General features: G+C 36.5%; 1 protein-coding gene across 3 annotated transcripts in view; it reads right to left on the bottom strand.

The window, feature by feature from the left end:
- Positions 1-23,279, bottom strand: part of LOC113052872 (sperm-specific antigen 2 homolog) — a 33,765-nt gene extending 10,486 nt beyond the window's left edge. The window contains exons 1-8 of one of the 3 annotated variants that reach the window (XM_026217306.1): positions 23,152-23,279; positions 9,682-9,880; positions 9,016-9,058; positions 6,996-7,045; positions 6,359-6,412; positions 3,999-4,041; positions 3,821-3,919; positions 1,849-2,057 (exon numbers count right to left, since the gene is read on the bottom strand). In XM_026217306.1, the coding sequence (XP_026073091.1) occupies positions 1,849-2,057; positions 3,821-3,919; positions 3,999-4,041; positions 6,359-6,412; positions 6,996-7,045; positions 9,016-9,058; positions 9,682-9,838 (655 nt within the window). In that variant the 5' untranslated portion in view covers positions 9,839-9,880; positions 23,152-23,279. Of the gene's footprint in view, positions 1-1,848; positions 2,058-3,820; positions 3,920-3,998; positions 4,042-6,358; positions 6,413-6,614; positions 6,923-6,995; positions 7,046-7,225; positions 7,673-9,015; positions 9,059-9,681; positions 9,881-23,151 lie in introns of those variants that run through there. The other 2 variants (XM_026217307.1, XM_026217308.1) reach the window with 2 other exon arrangements.
- Between the last annotated feature and the right edge of the window lie 255 nt (positions 23,280-23,534).

The raw sequence follows: 23,534 nt of genomic DNA, 5'->3' as shown, positions 1-23,534 counted from the left end.
CAAACAGTCAGTTAGTCTTAAGTGAGGGTGAACAAGGGTTTCCTTTTTTTAGTCTCAAAACATCAGCACTAGTAACCTATAGACTGGTTGATGTTAGATATATTGTTCTCTTTTCCTTGTCATTTTTTAATTTGTTATTTATTTTAGTTATTGTTTACTTATTTGCATTACATTAAAGTGCATGTTTAACAATTACTTGAATTTATAATTTCTAAGTTACTTTAAGCATGTTAATATTTCTTTTAATATTTTAAGGTAAATAAATTTTTTTTAACATGAATTTTATATCTACACACACACACACACACACACACACATTATATATATATTTTACTTTTATGTATCAGGTTTTATTTTCAGATTTTATTGATGATTTTAAATTATTTTAATTTAAGGTTATTATATATCAAATTTCCAAAGTTAAACGATGGCTTAGTGTGAGATATTGAAATTTAAGCCATTATTCATGAATGCAAATGTGGGATAGACAAAATCTCTTATGGTTCATTTTTTTTGGTTTGGATGAGTAAATTATAATTACCATATTACTGGTATTAAAATTGACATTCTGCCCCAACAGTTCATAGCCAGCCTATTCAAAGTCACATAAATACTTCATGAAACTAAGCTTCAAAACAAACCTGAAGGTGAAAGCAGTGCACTCAAGTTTAACAAAAACAGGCCTTCACAGACTCCACACATCCCTACCCTCACCCAGGTCCTTCCTGTTCCGCTGCTTTGTCTTGGCACAGTGAGAATTATGCAAATGTAGGCCAATACACAAGCTGGCACAAAGCTGGCACACAGGCCGAATCCTGATGTGAGCGGAGGGCAGAATCAGCTCTGCTGTGCCACAGCCTGCTTGGCACTTTCTCTCTCTCTTGCCGTCTGTCTCACCCTCTCATTTCTGTGCCCAAGGAGGACAATGGCTTCGTTGTGCTCTAATTCTATTGAAAGGAGTCTGAACGCAAAGCGTTGTTGATCAGCGAGTGTTTGCGGGTTCGGAGCTCATCGTTTGCTTGAAGATACAGTTATTGAAGAATGAGCACTAACACATAGATTTAGTGTTCAGCAATGTGTTCTTAAAATCAAACACACTTCTCCTTTAGGCACCTTCTCTTAACTCATGTCTGGTTGTCTTTGTCTGTCTTCTCAATGATCAGAAACTTGCATTCAGTAGTGTAAGACTGTCTAGTGAGAATTTCTTTTGAAAGTGTTGTTCTTTCTTGCTCAAAGATCACTCTGACTCCATGTTAATGACCAATAACGAATTTAAAGATGCAATGTTTCTGGCGGATATGCTGATTAAAAATGTTCATGTTTGATAATAAAAATCCAACACTATTTTATCAAAATGTATTAAAATGACTTACCATACTTTCCGGACTATAAGTCACACTTTTTTTCATAGTTTGGCTGGTCCTGCGGCTTACAGTCAGGTGCGACTTATTTATCAAAATTAATTTGACATGAACTGAGAGAAATGAACCAAGGGAAATGAACCAAGAGAAAACATTACCGTCTACAGCCGTGAGAGGGCACTCTATACTGCGAGAGATGCTGCTTACTGCTCCTGTAGTCTACACTGAAGACATAGAGCGCCCTCTCGCGGCTGTAGACGGTAATGTTTACTCTTGGTTCTTGGTTCTAAATAAATGCGACTTATAGTCCAGTGCGACTTATATATGTTTTTTTCCTCATCATGACGTATTTTTGGACTGGTGCGACTTATAATCAGTTGCGACTTGTAGTTTCGATAATTTTAGATGATAATTTAGGAGGTGTGAACCATGGGGGCTGAAGTACTCTCAGATGCCATGGATTGTGTTGACAGCGCGGTCTACATACTTGTCAGTGCGTAGTTTGGGTTCTCCAGCTCCATGCGCTGAATCTGGGCTCCCAGGTAAACTTTGATGTCGATGCCCTTGGCGCTAGAAGACGAGTTGAAAAAACGAGAAGGGATTTTTGAGGCGATGTCGGGCTCCTCACGCCCAAAGCCGAGGTTGTACAAGATCTCCTCTGGATCCTCCTCATACAGGTCCAGAAGTTCTGACACGCTGCAAGTACAACAACATCCATGAAAGACACACACCTCCATCTACATGCAAACAGACGATCGATGTTTGCCAAAGTCACTGCATACAAAGACCTTCAAATAACTCCACTGTGTGCCCTTAGAAATTATATATTTTTTTATTTTACACGGATTAGATTTTAAAATTTTAAGATCAGGGTTCACAAAAATTAATTGTTAATATTTATATTAATATATTGAAACCTTTAAAAGGGGAAAAATTTGCAATTTTCTGCATCATTAGTAGTATCAAAAATAAATTTTCACCATCAATAAGACAAAACGAAGGCTGCGAAGAGTATAGTTGAGCCATACTTACAAATTTGTTATTTGCTTAGACTGCAAACAATTAATAAAAAAAGGCATTTATTTAAAAGAAACACACACACACAAAAAAAAGTAGAAAAATTGTTAGAGGATATTTTGAAAATGGCTCACAGTCATAAGCCCCTTTCACAATGCCATTCCGGCAAATACACCGGTAAAGTGTTCCTGCAATTGTTCCCAGGTCGCTAGATTTTGCACTTTCACACTGCCAGTGATGACCCGGTATATTTGCGTGCTTTAACACACAACCCTTGAAGATCCCGTAACGACAGGTGACATCAGCGTGTGACGTGTAATGTACGAGTCGAAAACATTTGGCACGTTATACTTTCACTGAAGCAAGCAAACGATCTCGGCGTCAGTGCGGAAAGTGAGGAACTAACTGATCTCTGCTTCATTACAGTTTGCACATATGTTTTCATAGCGAACGTTGATCTTCCTTCAAAACAGCCGGTAAATGAGTGGCGTGATAATGCGCGTCATCACTTCGACACGGAATTAGATCTGGCTTTTGTTCACACAGCACTCGTTCCGGGTCGGACCCCGCAATGTTACTAGGTCCCCGACCCGGGTTCATTGCGGTAATCAATCCCGGGACGTGGTTGCTTTCACACAGAAGGCAACCCGGCAATGTTCCGGAAATATTACGGGTCCGACGTGCAGTGTGAAAGGGGCTATAGTAAGTTCTGAGAACTTTTGTTTGCAGATGCCACATGGTATTTTATTATTTGTATTATTATTATTATTTTATACAATTTAATCCTTATTTGTATTATCTAGCTAACCGAAATTGGTTTTCATTAGTTTTGGGCAACAATTAAATTGCAGTTAATCACATACAAAATAAACGTCTTTGTAACCAAAAACTTTAATTTTGGATGCAAGTAATCATTGCCCAAAACTTGTTTTTATATGCCAATGCAAATATCTAGCATGTAGTATAATGAGCAGCATGATAATAATGTTTTACATAATGATATACATTTTATTCATAATATTGTACCTCTGCTTACAATGAAAGCCACTGGCACTGGCTTATTTATTTTGATGATGATATATGAAAATAGCACAGTTGTCTAGGAAATTGGTTGCCATGCAACATATATTGGAAAATATAATATAATATATATATATATATATATATATATATATATATATATATATATATATATATATATATATATATATATATATATATATATATATATATATATATATATATATATATATAAAAATAAATAAATCTTGTATATTAAATCCTAAAATATATATATAAAAAAACCTGCATACGTTAAATGATTATAGAAAATGTATAATATTCATACTCCTTGTCCAATCATTGGCTGAGTTGTTGCGGTTTCACAAGCCCTGACATTTTGCATGTGTTAATGACCGGAGTACATCATTCTTGTAAAGTACCTGGATACGGTGGTGCTGCTTTTTCCAGAGCCCGTGGAGTTCATGCTTCTGCCCTTCTGCTTGAACTGGCTCCTTTTGGCCTTGGCTGCCACTTCATAGCTGTGAAAAGAAGACAGTGACCTGTCTGTGACCAGAGCAAAACAGAAAGAGATGGGAACATTTTGGAGGTCCTGCTTACCCATTGGCCTCTGTTTTTGTGCTGGTGTTCTGGAGGTGATTGGCTGTAGAGATGGTAGAGAGAAAAAGGAATACAAACTTAACTGTGCTGAATTCCTACCTAATTTGATACCAAAATCCCTTGAACTCACATGTCCGCCTTTGACACAACAAGAGCATTTACCAAAAGCCCTGGCTGCCATTTTTGCACAGTTGAAGTTGCTAGAAATTCTTCACTTAAGAGCCTTATTCATTGTTTGGTGATGTTAATAACCAAAGGTGATTTATTCAGTGCAGAACCATCTACTCCAGAAGATGATCCACAACATTTTCCTCGGCACTTAGTGCACAATGACAGAATTATACGCACACACACATCCTAAGCTCCCAAACGATTTGTGTTACAAATCACATTAGACACCAGGTTTTAGTTCACTTAGGAGGACATGATTGAACACAGAGACGTGGAGGACATTAGCCAGAGATTTCTGGCCTGAAGCGTCCTGGCTTACATGCACTCATCCATCAGCCTCAGGTGAAAATGCTCAACAAATTTCCAATGAAATTCCTACGACTGGTCCTGCCTGATTTCTGTGCTCTTGTCAATAAGAGTGGAACTAGTCTGGACTCGTTTTTCATCGCATACAGACACACTGAAGGGTGAAGTCTGATTCACTGCAATGGCACAATAGCTTGCAGAGACACTGTAAAGAGCTTTTCCCTTGGTTTGTTGTGCTGTTTTAACTAGTCGTTCTAGAAGTGTAAAAATACACCCACACATATATCATCATTTACCAAGAAAATGCAGTATTGTAAAGGTCCAATTATACAAGAAAATAACACAAGCACTTTTAACAATATTAATAATCTTCTTTAAAATGTTATTAACTGCACATTCTAAATAGATTTAATTGATATTTTTTTTAAATATATATTTAATATTTCTGAAAAATTATTTTAGATTAAATAAAACTTAAATTAAACTTAATTTATTCTCTCTCTGTATCTCTCTCACATACACACAAACATAAAATTTACACTGCTATATTTTAATTAGGGCTGGGCAATTTAACGCATTGTTATCGAGTTAACACATTAACTGATAAATGCCGACCATTATTTTATCGCATGTTAACACAGTTTTTAATTATTATGAAAGTCCGTTGCTCACTTGCTCTGAATACACATACAGACAAATCATGAGTCACAGGAGTGGATGCTCCCGATCAAATTATTTAGGCTGAGCATCAACATTCACTAACAACTGTTCAATGTTATTTTTAACAAAAAAGAATGCAACAAGCTCATAATCATGACTTTATAAGTTGGAAATAGGAAGTTTCTGATAGCACGTGAAGACAGCAGAGAAGCTCTTGCTCAACACAGTGGAGTGAATCATTTTGTGGCTTTTTATTTTGAGTCATATGTGAGGCGGTAACATGTCCCTATCACGATATATTCATTTACAGATCTATCGCTTTTGCAGCTCAGAAATATTCAGGCAATCATGCAGCACGTATCAGAAGATCTGCGCTCTGGCGTGGTTAGTGCTCACACTCACTGATCTATGTTTAACTGAACCACGCTCTGGTCCGTCTCTACCAACCGAGCCAGGGACTGCTGAACAGAGCGAGCACACTAGTCAAACAAACCAGGCTTTGGGGGTCAAACGTGTTCCGACATGGTTAAGAATTTCTAATTGTAATATAAATATATAACATAGGAAGCTCATTTAGTTTTTAAACAAAAATTTTGTACATAAAATACATAAAATATTAACGACTGGAAAATGTTCAATTTTGGCTCCTGAATTATGCAAGAATCCACTCTCTATATTATAATTCCTGACTGCAAATAATTGCCAGCTAATATCAGACTCCTGCAAAACTTTTGACATTGAGACCCTTATGACATTATGAATAAAAAGTAAGATGCAAAGTCACTATTATTATTGAAACGTTCCCCTGCCGCTAACACATGGGCCATAGGAAGCACACCATGAAACCAGAGATAAGTTATCTGATGTGCCAAAACCAGTCTTTTAACCCGAGTATCACATGCAAGAGTTTGCATGTCACCATCTGTCCTTGTGCAAACTCAAAGCAGCACATAAACCAATGAGAAAGTAAACACTAAACAGCAAGAAATTTGACAAGTGGCATACTACTATAATACTACTACTATAATATATATAAAAACAAAAAAAAAAAAAAAAAAAACAGACATAACAAAATAATGCCAGCAGTCATTCTTGTTTGTCAGTCGGTCCATTAACCTCAAAGAAGCTACGTGGAATTCTTGAAATTCTTTGTCACATTCTCACAAAGCAGCACACTTGAGAACAATTACAAACGATTAAGGGAGAAAGTGGAGAGTACTTACCCTCGGCTCCCAGGGATAGGTCATCTTCAAAGCTACAGCCATTCTTTAATGGCCCTGAAAGGCAAAGAGATCAGCTTTCAGAGAGCAAACACTTTGTGCTGACCCATCGCAATGAAGAAGTGATCATTTCCCCTTCTCTTGCACATAAAAACACTTAAACACATCCAAGTAGCACTTCAGAGCCAGAACGTGTCTTTAGCTTGCACGCACCGAAAGCGTAACGGTAAATATTTACTCTTAAGTGCAATTACCTTACCTAAGTAGTCATCTGAAATAATGCCGATGCAGTTATAAATGACCTGATCCATAACACATTGTCCTACTCTCGGATTCTGTCCTGTTTACAATATAACTTTGAAGAAACATTCATCTAATCAGGCACTTCTTTGCCTGGAGTGTGTGGGGGTCTGCTATTGGTCCCAAAGCAGCGTGCATGTGTGTATGTGTGTGTGCCAGTGAATGTGCATGCGCTGTAGTGAACTGTGAGAGATCTTGCTCCAAAGTTCACAAGGAGTGGTAGAGAAGAGTCAGCATGCAGCAGAGTAACATTCTGCGGTAAAACCTACTCCTAACATGGAAATGTAGCTTCTGTAACGGCAAATAAACCCACAAATTGGACTGAAGAAAATGAACTCACCTCTGGACGGGCTGCCGCTTTGTTCGTCCAAAGAAGCCCCAAGAGGAGTCCTGTTGAAAGATCAATAACATGTCATATCCTCTTTTTACTTGCCAAATCTCTCCCTAAAAAATGTCACATGAACAGAAACGCGCACACAAACATCCTTCCCTTTCTTGAAGTGTTATTTTCTTCATTCACAACGGCTAAGAGAGATTCCCTTGGCATCAACATGTCATCTCAACACTTACAAAACGCTGCCTTCGAAAGCCCCTTCCACTTTCATCCAGACACCTGGAGATCCGAACAGCGTGAGAAAAAAAACACACCACGTAAAACGAGACTAAGAATAGCTCGCGCTCTGTGGGATGCTGGCCATGTTTCACAACTCCGCCACCACTAAAAAAAGTCTTTCTAGCTCCGGATATCCAGCAAACTCTCGCCGGTGGAGACAATTACATTTCCTGTCAGGCTGTAGGAGGATGTCTGTCTGGTGTGTGTTTAATGATAATGAGCAGGAATTGGGAATAGGACAGGCACGAGGTATTTTTATTGACCTAGTGTGTGGCGTTGATGCTCAAGCACGCTACATCTTGGTTCCATGGGGGGAATTTACACTGGAAGCATTTGATTAAGTCAACTGTCAAGGAAAAGATCAGCCAAGAATAAAATTCTGTCATTATTTACTCATCATGCCATCTCGAAATGTTTATTTAAATTTATTAACAGCTATTTTTTCACTTTAATTCAGCAAGGATGCATTAAATTTACTTGAAGTGACAATAATGTTATATAATGTTCCTTTTATAAATAATAAAAAATTACATATTGTTCTTTTTTGCTTTCTATTCATCTGAATTGATGATGATAATAAGACATGTTTCTGGAGCACCAAATCAGCATATTTAAATGATTTCTTATGGATCATGTGACACTAAAGACCGGAGAAATACATAATAAAAATTCAGCTTTTTTCATACAGGAATAAATTATTAAAACATATAATCAAAATAAAATAAAAAAATATTGTAAGTAAATTTAATTGTAATAATATTTTACAATATTATAGTTTTCACTGTATTTTTTTTTTTTTTATCAAATAAATCCATAAATGGCGAGCATGAGACTCTTTTTTTCAAAAACATTAACAAGATCTTACCAACTCCAAACATTTGAATAGGAGTGTACAAGAAAATTTGGCCCATTTCAAATGTGATTTGGCTCCATTTTTATATTTTTACATAACAATAATTCCAAACAAGTTGTTTAGACATTTACCGTAGCATAAATACAAGAGAACTGCCGTTGGCAGTGTTCAAAAATGATTTTTGGATTCATTCCAGCTTTTCAACTCAAATATTCAGACAGCAATTAAATATGACATCATCAACAACAAATGGTTTTCACATGTTCCCTGAATAAAAAAGTAAATGACGTTAAGCCAAATTTCAAGCAACATTCAAACAAGCATGTAAGGTTTCCTTTTAGATCACAAGATGAAATGGCCATCAGGGACTCGGACCAGCAATTCTGGATTCTCTGTATTGTTTTTCAGGAGGAAGGTTTGTGTTGGTCATGAGGGACGTATATCTAAATGTAAATCAATGGCTTTTTCCTCCTACACTTCAGAGCTAAACAGTCATACATCTATTAAAAAAAAAAAGAAAAAACACGCCTGGCAGTACAAGGAGAGAAAGGCTAAAAACTCTCAGAGGAAAACTTCTGCATTAATGGGCCCCACAGACCCAAACAAGCCACCAAAAAAACACCGGCAACTCAAAGGACAACAGTCAGTCCTCACAAGCAATGACTTTCCTTACTCAGGAAAGATCACGATCTGAACTCACTGAACTATTCACACAGTTTTCTCAAATTTACTGCTTGTCAGAGACACCAAAGCCAAAGACAGCATTCTTTTCTATGGTGCATCGGAGCATATGGTTTACTTTCCAATTCCCGTCATACTGTGGCATGTACGCAGATCTTTCTCACACCATTTGCATTCGTATTTAATGTGCAGCGAGTTTGTTAGGTAACTTACCTGCAGGTCCTGAGCCAGTTCTCTACTTGATTTGGTTTACGACCTGAGGAGAGAAAAAAAAATAAAAATACAACTGTTCCGGGTAATAAACAAATTAATTCCCCTAAAAGCAATAACAAGCAAAGAGTAAACAACAAATCTAACACAACGACAACAAACGTAGATCGGTCCTCTGAACTACCCCTGTGGTCTGCCATTCTTTCTCTTTCCAGAAACCTTTATTTGCTCTTAATTGTTTTATCATGACTTGAATGAAGAATCAAATGCCAAGCCGAGCAGCCAAACCTCTATAATCTCTCCCTGCTGTGTCCATTGGCACACTACTGTTTAGTACACCTTCCCGTAGAGCCTCAAACCTTGAAAATCCCAGCATGGAGTTGAGATTCTCAGATATAAGTGACAAAAACGATAACTGTATGGTTTTGCATCTGAAAATATAAATATCACACTGAATTTGCATATTTTTTCTAGGGGTCAATTTATTAGAGCATTTATACTATATACTACTATATTTTAGTTCTTGCATTAAATATTTTAAATTGACATGGCTGTGAAAGCTGATTGGTTGAAATGTCTTCAAATTCAACTCTAGTACTATGCCTGTAATATCCATTAGCACTGAAACAACAAATCTGAACTGTTACGACATTAACAGAAGCACCGTACCTGTTTCTGAAGCTGTCGAAGTCTTATCTTCCACAGGCTGGGCAGACAGCGGCTCCTCTGCGCCCTGGTCCTGAGACTCAGAAGCCTGCCAAGAGTCTCGGCTCTGAGCCCAAGCCTTCCTCTTGACACTGGCAGGGGGGGTCTCGCACTCCTCCATGTCCTTGGCTCGGACGGGATACTACAGTGAGGGATGGTTCACCTGCAGAAAAGCGGAAAGGAATGGGCTCAGACCTGAATGACATGACAATAGCCAGGCCCTCCTCTCTCTGAAGAGATCGGCAGCAGGCCAAAAGAGTGCCGTCTTGTGTCATATAAAGCAGATTAGCAAGAATCTTCCTTTTTTAAACGAAAGTCACATTAACCAAAACTGTGCACACATCTTATGCTCGTTTGAGCACTTCAAGAACAAAACTATAAGAGCGAACATTACTTTGATGCACTAGCTGCACATGAGGTTTAAGGGTGTTAACTGAAAACACAAATGTAACAGCACTGTCTCCAATCGCACCAATACTCAAAATCAAGACCCCCCAAAATGACCTTAAACAGACAGTGTTCCATTAGAAACGTGCATAGCATACAGTACACAGCCTCCATCCAAAACAGACTCTGAAAATATGTTCCAATGAAGAACTCTTCTACATCTTGGTTAACCTGAGGGAGAGTACATTTTCTTTTTTTGATGAATTATTCCATTAAAATAGCTATTATCTGTGGCAAGTGTTTGTTCACAAATAGATGATAGATGCGGAAATGACACATGCAGCTTTTTAAATTGCATAATCATCCTGACACATTCAGAATAAATAGTCTAAAGAGAACCTTTTTTTCTAATAAATATATATTTTTTATTTCTGTATATATATATATATATATATATATATATATAAACATAACCATCTGGTATATGAGAAGTTTCTGTTCAGTTGGTTAAAGGATCTGACCAACAGAAATAAATTTTGCTTAGCAAGAACAGAAAATAGAGGGTTCATTGCTTCCAGAAACTACTGGAAAATCAAATAAGAGATGAAGGCCATGTGAAGGCAGGGACAGCATAAGCAGCATGAGAAACTAATAAAATCTACAGAGATTCCAAAATCCCTGACCATAAGCAGCAAACCGAAGAAAGAGGGAGAGAGAGATGGGGGCGGGGTGGGACGGGGGTCTTAACTGGAATAAATGGTAAAAAAGAAAAAGTCAAAAAACAAGTTGAGCAGGAAATGTCTGTTTGGTTGAAAGATTACAAGCTGGTGTGGAGTCATTTCCTGTTTTGGATCTAGCACTTTGTGAAGGAACAGATGAGCCTGACAAAAAAAAAAAGAAAGGATGGATTTATAACTGCGTTCTGGTCTCCCACAATTCACACACTGCTATTAATAGCATGTGTCTATTTTCAGACTGATCATCGAAGTGTGACAAACGAAAACCACCAGGAACACCACCACATTTTATTACCAAAGGTGATTATGAGGAAACACGTCAACATTGGGGAATATGCCTGCATGAATACACCTTACAGAAACAATTTACAATAGTGGTTCTTAAAATAAGATGAAACAAGCATTAAAATAAACTAAAAAAAAAAAAACACATACATATATATATATATATATATATATATATATATATATATATATATATATATATATATATATATATATATATATATATATATATATATATATATATATATATATATATATATATATATATATATATATATATATATATATATAAAGTGCTTTATATATCCGGAAAAAATTATGGAAATTAATAAAATCTTAGAATGTTATGGCCATTTTTTAGAATGAATATACATTTTACTATTTATGTCAAACTCAAAAAAAAAAAATAATTTAACTGGGTTGAAATGGTGAGTAAAAAATTAATTATTTTTTAGATTAATTCAAAATATTTTTTTTTTTTCATACATTTGCCTTCTAATTAAAACATGCATACATAAAACAGAAAAAAACAATGCACATGAAATTGTGCTTATGAGTGGAATTTTCATTGTTCAATAAATGAAATTTGTAATACAAAAGAAACAAAACTTGCATTGCTACATTTGGAAATCACTTGAATGTTATATTAACATTCAATAAAATGATTTAACAGTCATTCTACAACTATATTTGTCTGAAAAATGCTGGAAACAACCAATCACAATCAAGTATTTCATAGAGGCATGTCCTAATATAGTTAAATCATCTAGTATGTTTTGATAAGTCTAATAATGCAAACAAAGTCTCAGTTTCAGCTGTTTATCTGTTCACATGCTAAAATCCCATCAGAGGGGTGTTATTTTTGGACTCCTAAAACAGAATTGATGTTCAAGTCTACTTGGAGAAAGTTAAAAGGAAGCAAACACTGTACAGTATACCAGATTGTAGGTTCCCATTTCAAAGAACAAGCGAACAAATTGTTCACTTGCAACACACATAATGATTATTTAAACTAGCACACAAATAGGCTCACTCATGTAACATCATGTGAAGCGTAATTTACAAATCTCATCAGCAAATGTTGATTAGCCATACATAGCAATCCTGACTAAATCACTGTGTCCACTCACACCGTTTATGTAGTTCAAGGGAAATATTCATTTCAGACTTACAAAACAATTTGCAAATACGAGACATAATAACAGTTTGATAAAAGGCCACTCTAAAAAAATTATAACATAATTAGCATGTTGACAGATTCAATAAAGAGACAACACAAAAGTCTGTCAATAAGCCATGTAACAGCAGTCAAATATGAGAGCAATACGCTCCATTCCCTTTCACAAACAGAGTAGTTGTTTAATTCTATAAACACAGGAGAACTCGTGCTCTCCACTCCATTTTTGACCTGCGATTTGTAAACAGTGCAGACTGAGTTACATACTCTGCTTTAAATGAATAGAGACTCAGGGAAGAAGGATGAGAAAAGCAGTGACTTTACATAAATAAGCGCTACTAAGCAAATTCAAGCATGCCGCGCATCCAACAATCACAGAACAAATGCAAAATGCTAACTAGGGGGAACCTTTGCAGTAAATCCCACACACAGCAAACTGTAAGCAGAATGTTGCAATATTCCCAGTAATTCAGGTGTGGTTTTTCTTATGAACCTTGTGTTACATAAGATATTTGCATACATTTGGATGTTTATTATAACTTCCTAAAAGTTATTTCCAAAAATGAAAATTTACCCTAACTTTTTTGTAAAAGCATATTATCGATCTTATTGTGAACAATTCATCCATGCATAAATTTCATTTGTTTAATTCAAATCACAATGTCATAAATGGACCATCTCTTCGGTGACATATGCCATACTTCTCCAATCATTTACTCCACTTATCAAACTCCACATTTTCACACTTAAGTAAAAGACCCAAACACAGACCCCTTAAAATGTAGTATTAATTTTAATTAGTTCCTCATGTATTTATAGTAAAAGTGGACATTTTAGTCACTTTTGGTTGAAATGCTCTCTCAGTCCACTTTTTATTCAGACTTAAAGCAGGGGAGAAATGTTATAAAACCCTGATCCTGTGCCATTAAAGCAGATTAACCACTTCAAACCTTGTAAACCAATAAAACCTGTGACAAACCGCTGGATGTCAGAGCTGTGAGGAAGCAGTGACCCCCTCGATTCAATTGAATAAACACACTGAAGCTATCATCATTCTCAAACCGGTCAACAAAAGCTTGTTCAGCTGAAAATCCCTTGAAAAACTTTGACTATTTTTAAAACACTGCTTGCACCCCACACAAGCTCTTGCTTTGACCTTGTTCTGTTGAACTGAGGACGGACGTCCCACATCTCATTCCAGATTTGACCGGTTGCTCCATGTGTCCGTCCCCACGTCCCAAGGCTCCAAACAAAAACAGGACCAGGGCTCCAAGTCAAACACCGTACAAACAACAGCACATCAAAGCACATGGTATGAAACAACCCACAATTAATGCATTATGCTTACACAGAGACCTCTTGATTAAGACCGTATCCGGTTCAAAAAGGCTGATTCTCAAATGGACTGGACAATTGTTTTATATGAACGATGACTTCACTGGCAATCTAAAATTAAACATATATATTTTTTATACTCAGGATATCGAAATGTCATAATATTTTATTATGTTTTAAAACGACAGTGTAGGGGTGGGCGATATGAACAAAATCTTATTTCAAGGTATGATCAATTTTATTTCATGATAATATGTACCTTGATATAGCTATTTTTACTTTATTTTTATTTTTTTAATTAAAACTGAAAAAAGAAGCAAATAACATGCACAACAGAACAAACAAATATAAATGAAACTTTAAATGTATTCAGCTACAGCAGGCTAGGTTTATTTAACATGTAGTAAGGAATATTACAGAAATTAAATAAAGTGTACAAATAAAACAATCCATAGTCTTCAATTTATGAATCAAATATAATTAAAATTAATAATGACAGGCAATAGGAGGTAAAAAAGGCTGCTGTTCCTTTAAGACCGACTGCACGGATCCGATATACTGAAACGCATCCAGTTTTCACCCAACTGTGTCCGATATACTGAAACGCATCCAGTTTTCACTCAACTGTGTTTACGTGAATACTCCACACGATGGGCATTATGACTTTACTGTGTGTGTATGTGACCATTCAAGCACAATACAACACGGAAGAGATCTGTTTTCGCGATCAAACTTCAGCTGTGTCAGTCAGCACGAGCACCACATTGAGATTTTTTTCACTGTTTCACTGTTATTTTTAACAGCGTGTATTTACTTCCTGTTTAAAAAATTTGACTCAATTGGGAATAATGGATGTTTGAAATGGTTGGCTGGTTGGTTGAAATTAAGCTTCCAGACAGAGAAAATGCCTAAAATGAATCAATATATTTCATTATACATGGTCAAAAGGCTTAAAAATAATGAAATATAATTGCTTTTACAATTTTGTAAAGTTATAAATTTAAGTACAAGCTCTATTGACATTTAAGAGGAGCTTTCCCTGGGCGCTGGATCTATAGCTGCCCACTGCTCCGGGTGTGTGTTCACAGTGTTATCACTTCTCACTGCTGTGTTTGTGTACTTGGATGGGTTAAATGCAGAGCACCAATTCCGGGTATGGCTTACCATACTTGGCAAATGTCACGACTTTCACTTTCTTTAATCATTTTTAGACATCTACAGCTAAAACAATGTCCTAGTGAGGGAAAAACAACTGATTTTAAGAAAGTCTGGCCAGTGACCTGAAAGTAATGTTATCTTGCAACCATGTTGTGATGTCATGAGGTTTAAAACAGAAAAAGATAAGCTTTACCCAACAAGCTGCTCTTTTGGAAGCACACCTGCAATGTTTTCTTCCCAAGTTAGAAACACAATATCCAGTTTTGCACCAGTGCCTTGGTGAACTGCCAACTTCAGTGACCTTTGGTATTGGCTCTAAACACAAGCCCAAGGTCTAGCCTCTGTGAAATAACATTCTGATAAAGTCCTTCATTGTGATATTGTTTTAGAGACCAAAGCATCCATGAAAGAAAAGGTTATTCTGTAACCCTCCCATAAGTCCCACAGGGGTGAAAATTGCTGCTGCTGACAAATTTTATGGCCAAATATAGAGCCCTGTGGTATACCAAAAACAAAACAATCCTATATTGCTTCAGCTCAGCATTTCTTAAGCAATAATGTTCTGTATCTCCACAAAGAACAACAGAAGATCAATGTCTGCATGCAGTGAACCATCAGATATCTCACAGAGGAACACAAACAAGAACAAATGGGAGCTAAGAGACACAAGTGTAAGGCATATTTTGCTCAAACTGCAAAAATTTGAATTTACTGCACTGTTCATCAATATGCAGACAAATATTTTTACAATAATGCATCAACACTTCAGGATCTTTTATGATTATTTATTTATTTATTTTTGCATTCAGGCATAGCATTTTCTATAGATCCATTAATGGCACGAAAATGGCCCATCACAGGCTTCTACAAGATCCATCACTACTGGCCAAAAGTGAAGCGGGTGAGAGAGATTGAAAGTGATACCACAGATTCACTCTCTCTCCCATGCATTTGGCCCAGTGTCAATTGCAATCCAATTATGTTACTGTGATGCATCGCAATATACTAAATTGTGACACATGATGTGTATGATGAGGTAGTTGCTGATCACCAAACTTAATTTCTAGGATAAGAGCACAACATTGCATTGAGGACGTTTCAGTAATTGCATTGACAATATTTCTGGTCTTTTGCATGCCATGTGACAAGTTGATATGAGCATCAAAACTTATGTGTCACCTATGCACCACAGACAGGAAAAATGTAAAAACCTGAATGCTTCCAGAGATCTCTTTGTTACACAACCAGAAAAGTGTTCATCAGAGGACTAAATAAAAATAAAAATCAATCTCCACTGAGGATGTGACAGTGCTTATAGTAATGACACGTTGGGTAATTTGAATCTTTTCCCACTTGTCTTCTGACTGTGAGTGAGAAGAAGGATTGTGACAATACATTTAGACACTATTAAACTCAGTGTGCCATCAAGAGCCAAAGCAGCTGAAAGTAAAAAAAAAAAAAAAAAGTTTTTTAAATCACACGCACGCACCCACCCACCCACCCACAGCGTTAACAGAAAAAAGAAAATGTACATCATTAACAATTATCGCATGTGTTATTGCAGAAATCCAAAACTGTTTTTTTAAAGTTCCATTATACTTTTGGCAACCAAACAAATTAGTACCATATAAAGGTTTATGATACACAGGTAAACAAATCTAACAGTTTATAAACATTTATTTTACCTTGCGTAGTTTTGTACATTTTCATCAACAAGATTCTAATATATTACACATCTGCCTAATTTGCCTAGTTTCTAAGCAACAGACGTCAGATCAAAAGACCACTGATTTTTAAGATTGCTATCATAACTATTTCCCTTAAATCAGTTCATAAAATTTAAGTACACAGATTCCATCTGGCCCTTCTCATTTTCCATGTTAGTTTAATGCTGAATATGTTTCTAATAACACGAGGCAGATAGTAACACTGATCGGTGTCCCCTGCCTTGCTGAACACTGATTAATGTTTTCTTTTAATCCAAATGTTTTATGGCACACTTTGTATTCCAGACACTGTGTCCTGGAGCTTGGAAGTGAGCAAGGATAAGACAGAGAAGGAGGTGCCAGGGTAATGCACAATGTCAAACAAACCAAAAGCAACAGGATATTCTGTCACAGCTACTCTACCACTCAAGAAGTGAGACGGGGATGTGTGGGACTGGGACGTGACCTGCGTTTGGAGGGCTGATGATGTAAACTAATTAAAGAATCAACACATAGCTTGTCATTAGGGCTGTGCGATATGGACAAAAAAAAAAAAAAAAACCTATCACGATTTTTGATCAATTCTGCGATTGCGATTTCGATTCTAATCACGATTTTGACACACACAGACATGCTTTACAGTCATACATGCATTCAGTATAAATTTGAAACATATTTCCAAAAGAAAACCAATGAGAGCTTTATCAAAAAGTTGTAACATGTCTCTAGAACAGACTTAAGTCAAAATAATCACTAAGTAAAGATGTCAAACAAAATCTAGACATAAGGCAAAAAAGTATAATAAAAAAAGAAAATAATACCCGTGTTCAGGGATGTTTTTTTTTTTTTTTGTATGCATTGGTCATAGAGCTCACTGTAGCGGTGCCTCGGGTGTTATATGTTTTGCCCAATATATTTATTGCCCAAGGTTCACACGTACTCCGTCTGCAGTGAGTATACAGTAATTTATGTGTACACGGTTCAGAAGCAGCAACGAGAGTGCATTATTGTAACGCGAAAGCACGTTAAAATAATGCACGAGCGCGAATCTAACCGCTCACACGCAGATTTTCTTTGCTCTGTTAACAAAACCAGATGCGCGTGCTCAGATCATAGACTGTATAAGCCTCAGATACACGCTGCCTTACAACATGTCTCCTCTCGCTCAACCCGTGTCCTGTGCACTCACAACTCTCTCTGTGCTCATGCGCAAGATATTAAATCTTTTAGCAACTTTCTATTTATAACCTTTTCTGTTCTCATCTTTTACCGCGTGCAGTGTGAACGATCTGATCTGTTAACATGGGCTCGAAAAAAAAAGGCTACGCATCACAGGAGTGTGTCACTGTGTGTGAACCTGGAGTTAGGCATATGCCCAATCTGCTCTGTTCTCGTGCTACACTTAGGTGCGCTGCATCCTGATTGGTTCAGATAACATACTGCCGGAAGTCAGGGCTGCAGAAAATCATGCTATAAAGCGCTTTAGAAATCATGCACTTGAATCGCAATTTTATTTCGATTTCGATTAATCGCACAGCCCTACTTGTAATGCAGTGAAGTTAGATTATCTTAGACATAAACAACGTACCTCAAAGTGTGTGACAAAGTGGTTATATTGAGTTATTTACTTACTTTTATAATTAGTCCCATTAATTCCATTGATTATATTGTTTATTCGCGAACGCGGATCTCGCATGAACACAAGAGGCAGGATTTATCGCATGAACCAATCACAGCCAAACATATCCAATCATATTGCGATGGAGGCATTGCCTTCTCTCACGTAAATTTTCGCCATTCTCAATGACCCCCCAGTAGTCACAGCACGCTATGGGGTCTCTGTTAATAGTCAATGAGGTAAGCCTCCACTGTAACTTTACCTGCTGTTGTCGCTGTTGGACAGTGTTACTTTAGAAAAACCTAGTTTTTTTTATACACTTTTTTTTTTTAAATGTAAAAACAAAAAAAGCGCTAAATCACCATCACCTGCTTTAAAATGGAGCGGCACTTAATAGACAGAGTTGTAGATCACTGACAAGCTACGCAATATCGCGTTCATTATCGCAGATGTATTGCCTTCGATAATGAACACGATATTGTAGTGTAGTGATAGTGTAGCTTGTCAGTGATCTACGGCTCTGCCTATTAAGTGGCGCACCATTTAAAAGCAGGTGATGACGATTTAGCGCTAATCATGGGACCAGATTTACTGACTAGATGTGCATGATCATATCAATAGATATAGCGCCCAGCCCTAATAAATTGTACAAAAAAATGCAGCCTTGATGTCTATTAGTAAGATACTTCTTACAAAAATACTTAATTGCTTTAAAAGACTAAACAAAACAAAACAAATAAAAATGGTAATGGTAATTTTCTGGTAATGTTTAAAGATTTTAATTAAGTATTTAATTAAGCTACACTTTGTGAACAAGCAGTCATTAACTACTATAACTTAAGGGTCATAATACTTTAGTATGCATAATACCTTAATAGTTCTTGGATTATTTTGGCTTGGACATGATGCAAGTAACTAATTGCAACAAGTCAGGAACCGCTTTGTGATTCAGTGATTCATTAGAATGATTCAAACCAATAACTGACTGGTTTTGATTAATTCATCAAAAAGGATTTTTTTTTTTTTTAATAAATCTGTAGCACTATAATTTTCCAAAATAAAGACTTGAGGCAGAAATGAACAGCAAAATGCAAAATAACTCATTATACAGTCCTGGGCCTCCTCATCGTCTGCCTGTTTGTTAAAGGTCCAGCCACAGAGACACACTACTGTATGTACTATCATTATGATAAAACCATTTAATCATTAGCCTGAACAAGGTCAGCAGTTCCCAGGGTTTCAATTTGCCCGATGTGAAACAAACATATGGAGCGCCCAGGGTGTTACCGTTAGCATGCTAGCACAATAGACACTGGGATTCAGTCAGGAACAGGTGAGGCTCCAATTTCATGATTTTTAGCTGAGATCTTCAACTCTCAGCATCACACAGAGTAAAGCTTAAGTGTGTAATAATATTTTTTTTATAACATTACAAACACACACACACACACACACCCTTTTGATGAATAGCACTGACATGGGACCCAGAGGAGGGCTGGCTGGAATCCCAGGAACTAGGCCTGGGCTAAGGATTCTGTTTATGGAAGAAATATGGAAAGCAATAGGAGGGAGTCGATGAGATAAACCAATGCGAGATTCATCAGGCCGCCACGCTTCTTCACAACAGCACTGTAAACATGTCAGCACATGGTCCAGATGGATTAGTAGCACACTTATTTTCATTCCAGCTACTCTTAGATGCCCTGTTTAATTCACAATGCAGAACTGCCTATACAGCACTGCCTGAAGTAGCTACAATTAGTGAATTATTAATGGCAGCTCTTTCACATGAATTTCAAAAATCAAATTACAAACTTAAAAATCATTAAAAAACTTTAAATTCTGATTCGATGAGTCATTTTTAACGTAACTGGAAACTGCAGATAAACACAATTGTGAATATTAAGTTGTTTGGCGGTCTAAAGTTAGGCTAATAAACTATATAACTTGGCACTTTTAAAATAAAAGTAACTCTTTGGTGTTTCTTATTCACATTAATGGGAAAGTTTACATGAATTAAATTCTGTCTAAACAACACTTTTCAGTTGGCCAAGATTTCTAAAAATCCTTTCTTTCTAATTTTCTGAGATACTGAAGTTGGGATTTTCCTTAGTTGTATGTATGTGTGTGTAAGTTCTGCATCATTACTCCAGTCTTCAGTGTCACAGAAATCCTTCAGAAATCATACTAATATGTTGATTTAGTGCTTAAGAAATATTTGTGATATAATTAATATTAAATGTTGAAAACTTGAATGGCCTAATATTTTTGTAGAAACTATGATACATTTTTTTCAGGATCTTTTATGAATAGAGAGTTCAAAAAGGAATATAATGTAGCTGAAATCATAGTCTTCTGTAACATTACAAATGTATTTACTATCACTTTTGAGCAGTGCATCGAGGCACGTCCTGATTTTGCCAAGTCCGATGTGTTCCTAGGTCAACATATTTTGTTGACCCTGGAACAACATTTTACTCCAAAAATATATTCTTAACCATATCCCTACACCTAAACCTAACCTTAACCATGAGTAATCCCTAAAATCAGAGGAAATGATAGATGAATGACACTGATGTACAAGCACCAAACACTGATTTTAAGCATAAACTTCACAAAATCTATAAACTGGTTCTTCAAATCTGATTGGTTAATCACAATGTTGTTCCAGGGTCAACAACGATGTTGTCCCAGGAACATGTCTCACTTGGTAAAATCAGGTTAGGCGTGCATCGAGTCTGCCCCGAAATTATTGAATTGTCTATATAGATTTAAATATGAATAGCAAAATTAACCAAAAATATCGGCAAACTCATGGTTGTATAAATTTGTTGCATTCTACAATGACAATATCACTCTTTTTACATTTGACTAGCATTCGCAACTAGGAAATCATTACTGATAACATACTGGCCATTAAAAAAAAAAAACTTAAAATTTACTAAACCTTCATCCTGCTAAACATTATTGAGCGAGTAATGTAAACTGTACAACACAACAGTGTCATTTTCCTCATGTCTCTTTGAAGCCTTTCTCTTGAGGTCTGTTTCAGGTCCCTAGCTGAATTCATTTCCTGTGGACAAAGCCCTGATAGCATTCATATCAGCCCCACAGGACCTTTTCTGGTTTGTTTTTAATGCATAGGGCAGAAAAAAACAACGCATTCTTCTCCTGCATTAAGCTATTTGTAAAATGTTTCCATGAAGCAAAGCATAAGTCAAAAATGCAATCAGAACACATCAGAAAACTTTCGAACCTGCTTCAGTCTGTGTTGTCATTTAATGTTAATGACTTGACTTCTTCATTATGTACCAATTACACAGCATCAGCTGTCAGCACATAACAGTTTTGCATGTCTAATAATGGAAATATTACAGCTGATGGCTTAGAAAATTGTTCCTTGGATTTGAAACAGCAGGCATTGAGCCAAACTAATATAGATGCCATCTTGACTTGGGACGGAAATGCAATATGTAGTCGCAGTGACTGTTTCAAAGGCAACAATGGAAATGGTTCACTTTAATATAATCCAACTTCCCATTGTAAATAACAGTACTTTGCTAAAGAAACAGAGCCACACCTTTTGTTTAGTTAGCGTGACACATTTTCCACAAAAAGCAACTCGAGACCTGTTAACACAAGAACACGGCTTTCTTTTCCAACCACTAATGCTGATTTCTCTTGTTGAGGAGATCACGCAAATGGAAATTTTACTGATTGCAATGCAGCGAGAAAATCGCAAATTAGTTTTCAGAGCTCTTGCAGTCAATGACTGCTGTCATTTCCTATATTTGTAAATCTACAGTTCGGAGTAATTTTTTTGGATGCACTTTTACTTTATGAACATGTTGACACGGTCTCTCCATGAGGCAGGAATGCAGTAAATCATGCGACAACATGGATTCACCCGTGTTATCTCTGTAAATACATACCAGTCTCTCTCATTTGCTCAAACACAGTCTCTTTTACACACACTCATATGTCAGCTGTGTTTACACCTGACTAATGTTATCTGAAGAAACCCAGAAGACAGCACTCCTGCCTTTATGTTTGCATAGAACAGAGCTGCCCTACTTTCAATATTCAAATAAAACTGTGGAGAAGTCAGAGCAGTGAACTTTTAAGGAGACTTAAGAGTCATTAGATTTAATTAGAAAAACCTGACAATGGTTAAGAGTACTAAAGCTTGAGAAAAGTGGTTCTCATATTGCTGTCAGTGAAGCATCAGTGGTCCTTTAATGGTTAGTAGATATACAGATATATACAGTAAATATTGTAATATTGTGAACTATCAATACAATTTAAAATAACAGTTTTCTGTTTTAATATATTTTAAAATGTAATTTATTCCTGTGATGACAAATCTGAATTTGCATCACCACTCAAGTCTTCAGTGTCATGTGATCCTTCAGAAATAATCCTAATATGCGGAGATCCTGCTAGAGAAACATTTCTTATCATCAATGTTAAAAACAGTTGAGCCGTGTTATATTTTCATGAAAGAGTATCTAATGAGGATTCATTTGGTCGCTTTCCAGACCTAAGCAGGAGGGTGAACCAGGTGACACTGATATGACCCACTATCTAACCATGATCAGTGTCAACCAAAGAAAAAGAGAGAAAAAAAGAGAAAAAAAAAGAGAAAAAAAAACCTTCACTGTAACGTCATCCGATTAGTTGCACAACTGTTTTCCCGAGCCTAAAAGCCCGGTTCTTAAAGTTAAAAGTTTTTTTTTCACTTTGCTTTTCCAAAATATGAATACTATTAAACGGTTTCATTCACACGCGCATGCAATAACAACTCCATTAGACTCTGTAAATAAACTTTAGAAATGAGCGTGCAGGTTGTGAAACGCCACAGTACGCACGCAGTAAACTAGCCCGAGCACTTAAATAACTGTATTTCAGTGAGCATCTGCGCGTAAAACAACCTCAGTCCAGAGGCTAATGTATTATAACGCGCAAGATTAAAAACAAACACTAGACACAGCAACTGTACCATCCCTAAAATAGCAGAAAAACGCATCTTACCATCTCAACAGGACATGATGATGATCGCGCGCTGATAGTTAGAAAGTATCTAGTGCGTTGAATCGTCAGACAAAACTATTCCAAAACTTCAAGTACAATGCTTCCGCTTCCGGGAAAAAAGAGTGAAAAGTAACAACATGGGCGAGACGGAGCCCAAAAATATGCCTGGCCTGAAACCTGCTGGAAGAAGACATGCAGTGCACCATTCCTGATACAATCTGATCAGCTGATCCAAAACTGATTTCTCTCAATAACAGCCACACCTGGCATTTAAAATATGAAATCTACGTAGAACACTGTAAATAAAATGGAAAATGTTTTTTTTTTTTTTTTCACTCAGACATTTCTAGTAAGTTGGTCTCAAGAACTCTATGTGAGATAAA

The sequence above is a fragment of the Carassius auratus genome, chromosome 34 (genome assembly GCF_003368295.1).
Source record: "Carassius auratus strain Wakin chromosome 34, ASM336829v1, whole genome shotgun sequence".
Lineage (NCBI taxonomy): Eukaryota > Metazoa > Chordata > Actinopteri > Cypriniformes > Cyprinidae > Carassius > Carassius auratus.
This window is presented reverse-complemented; position numbering and strand designations above follow the sequence as displayed.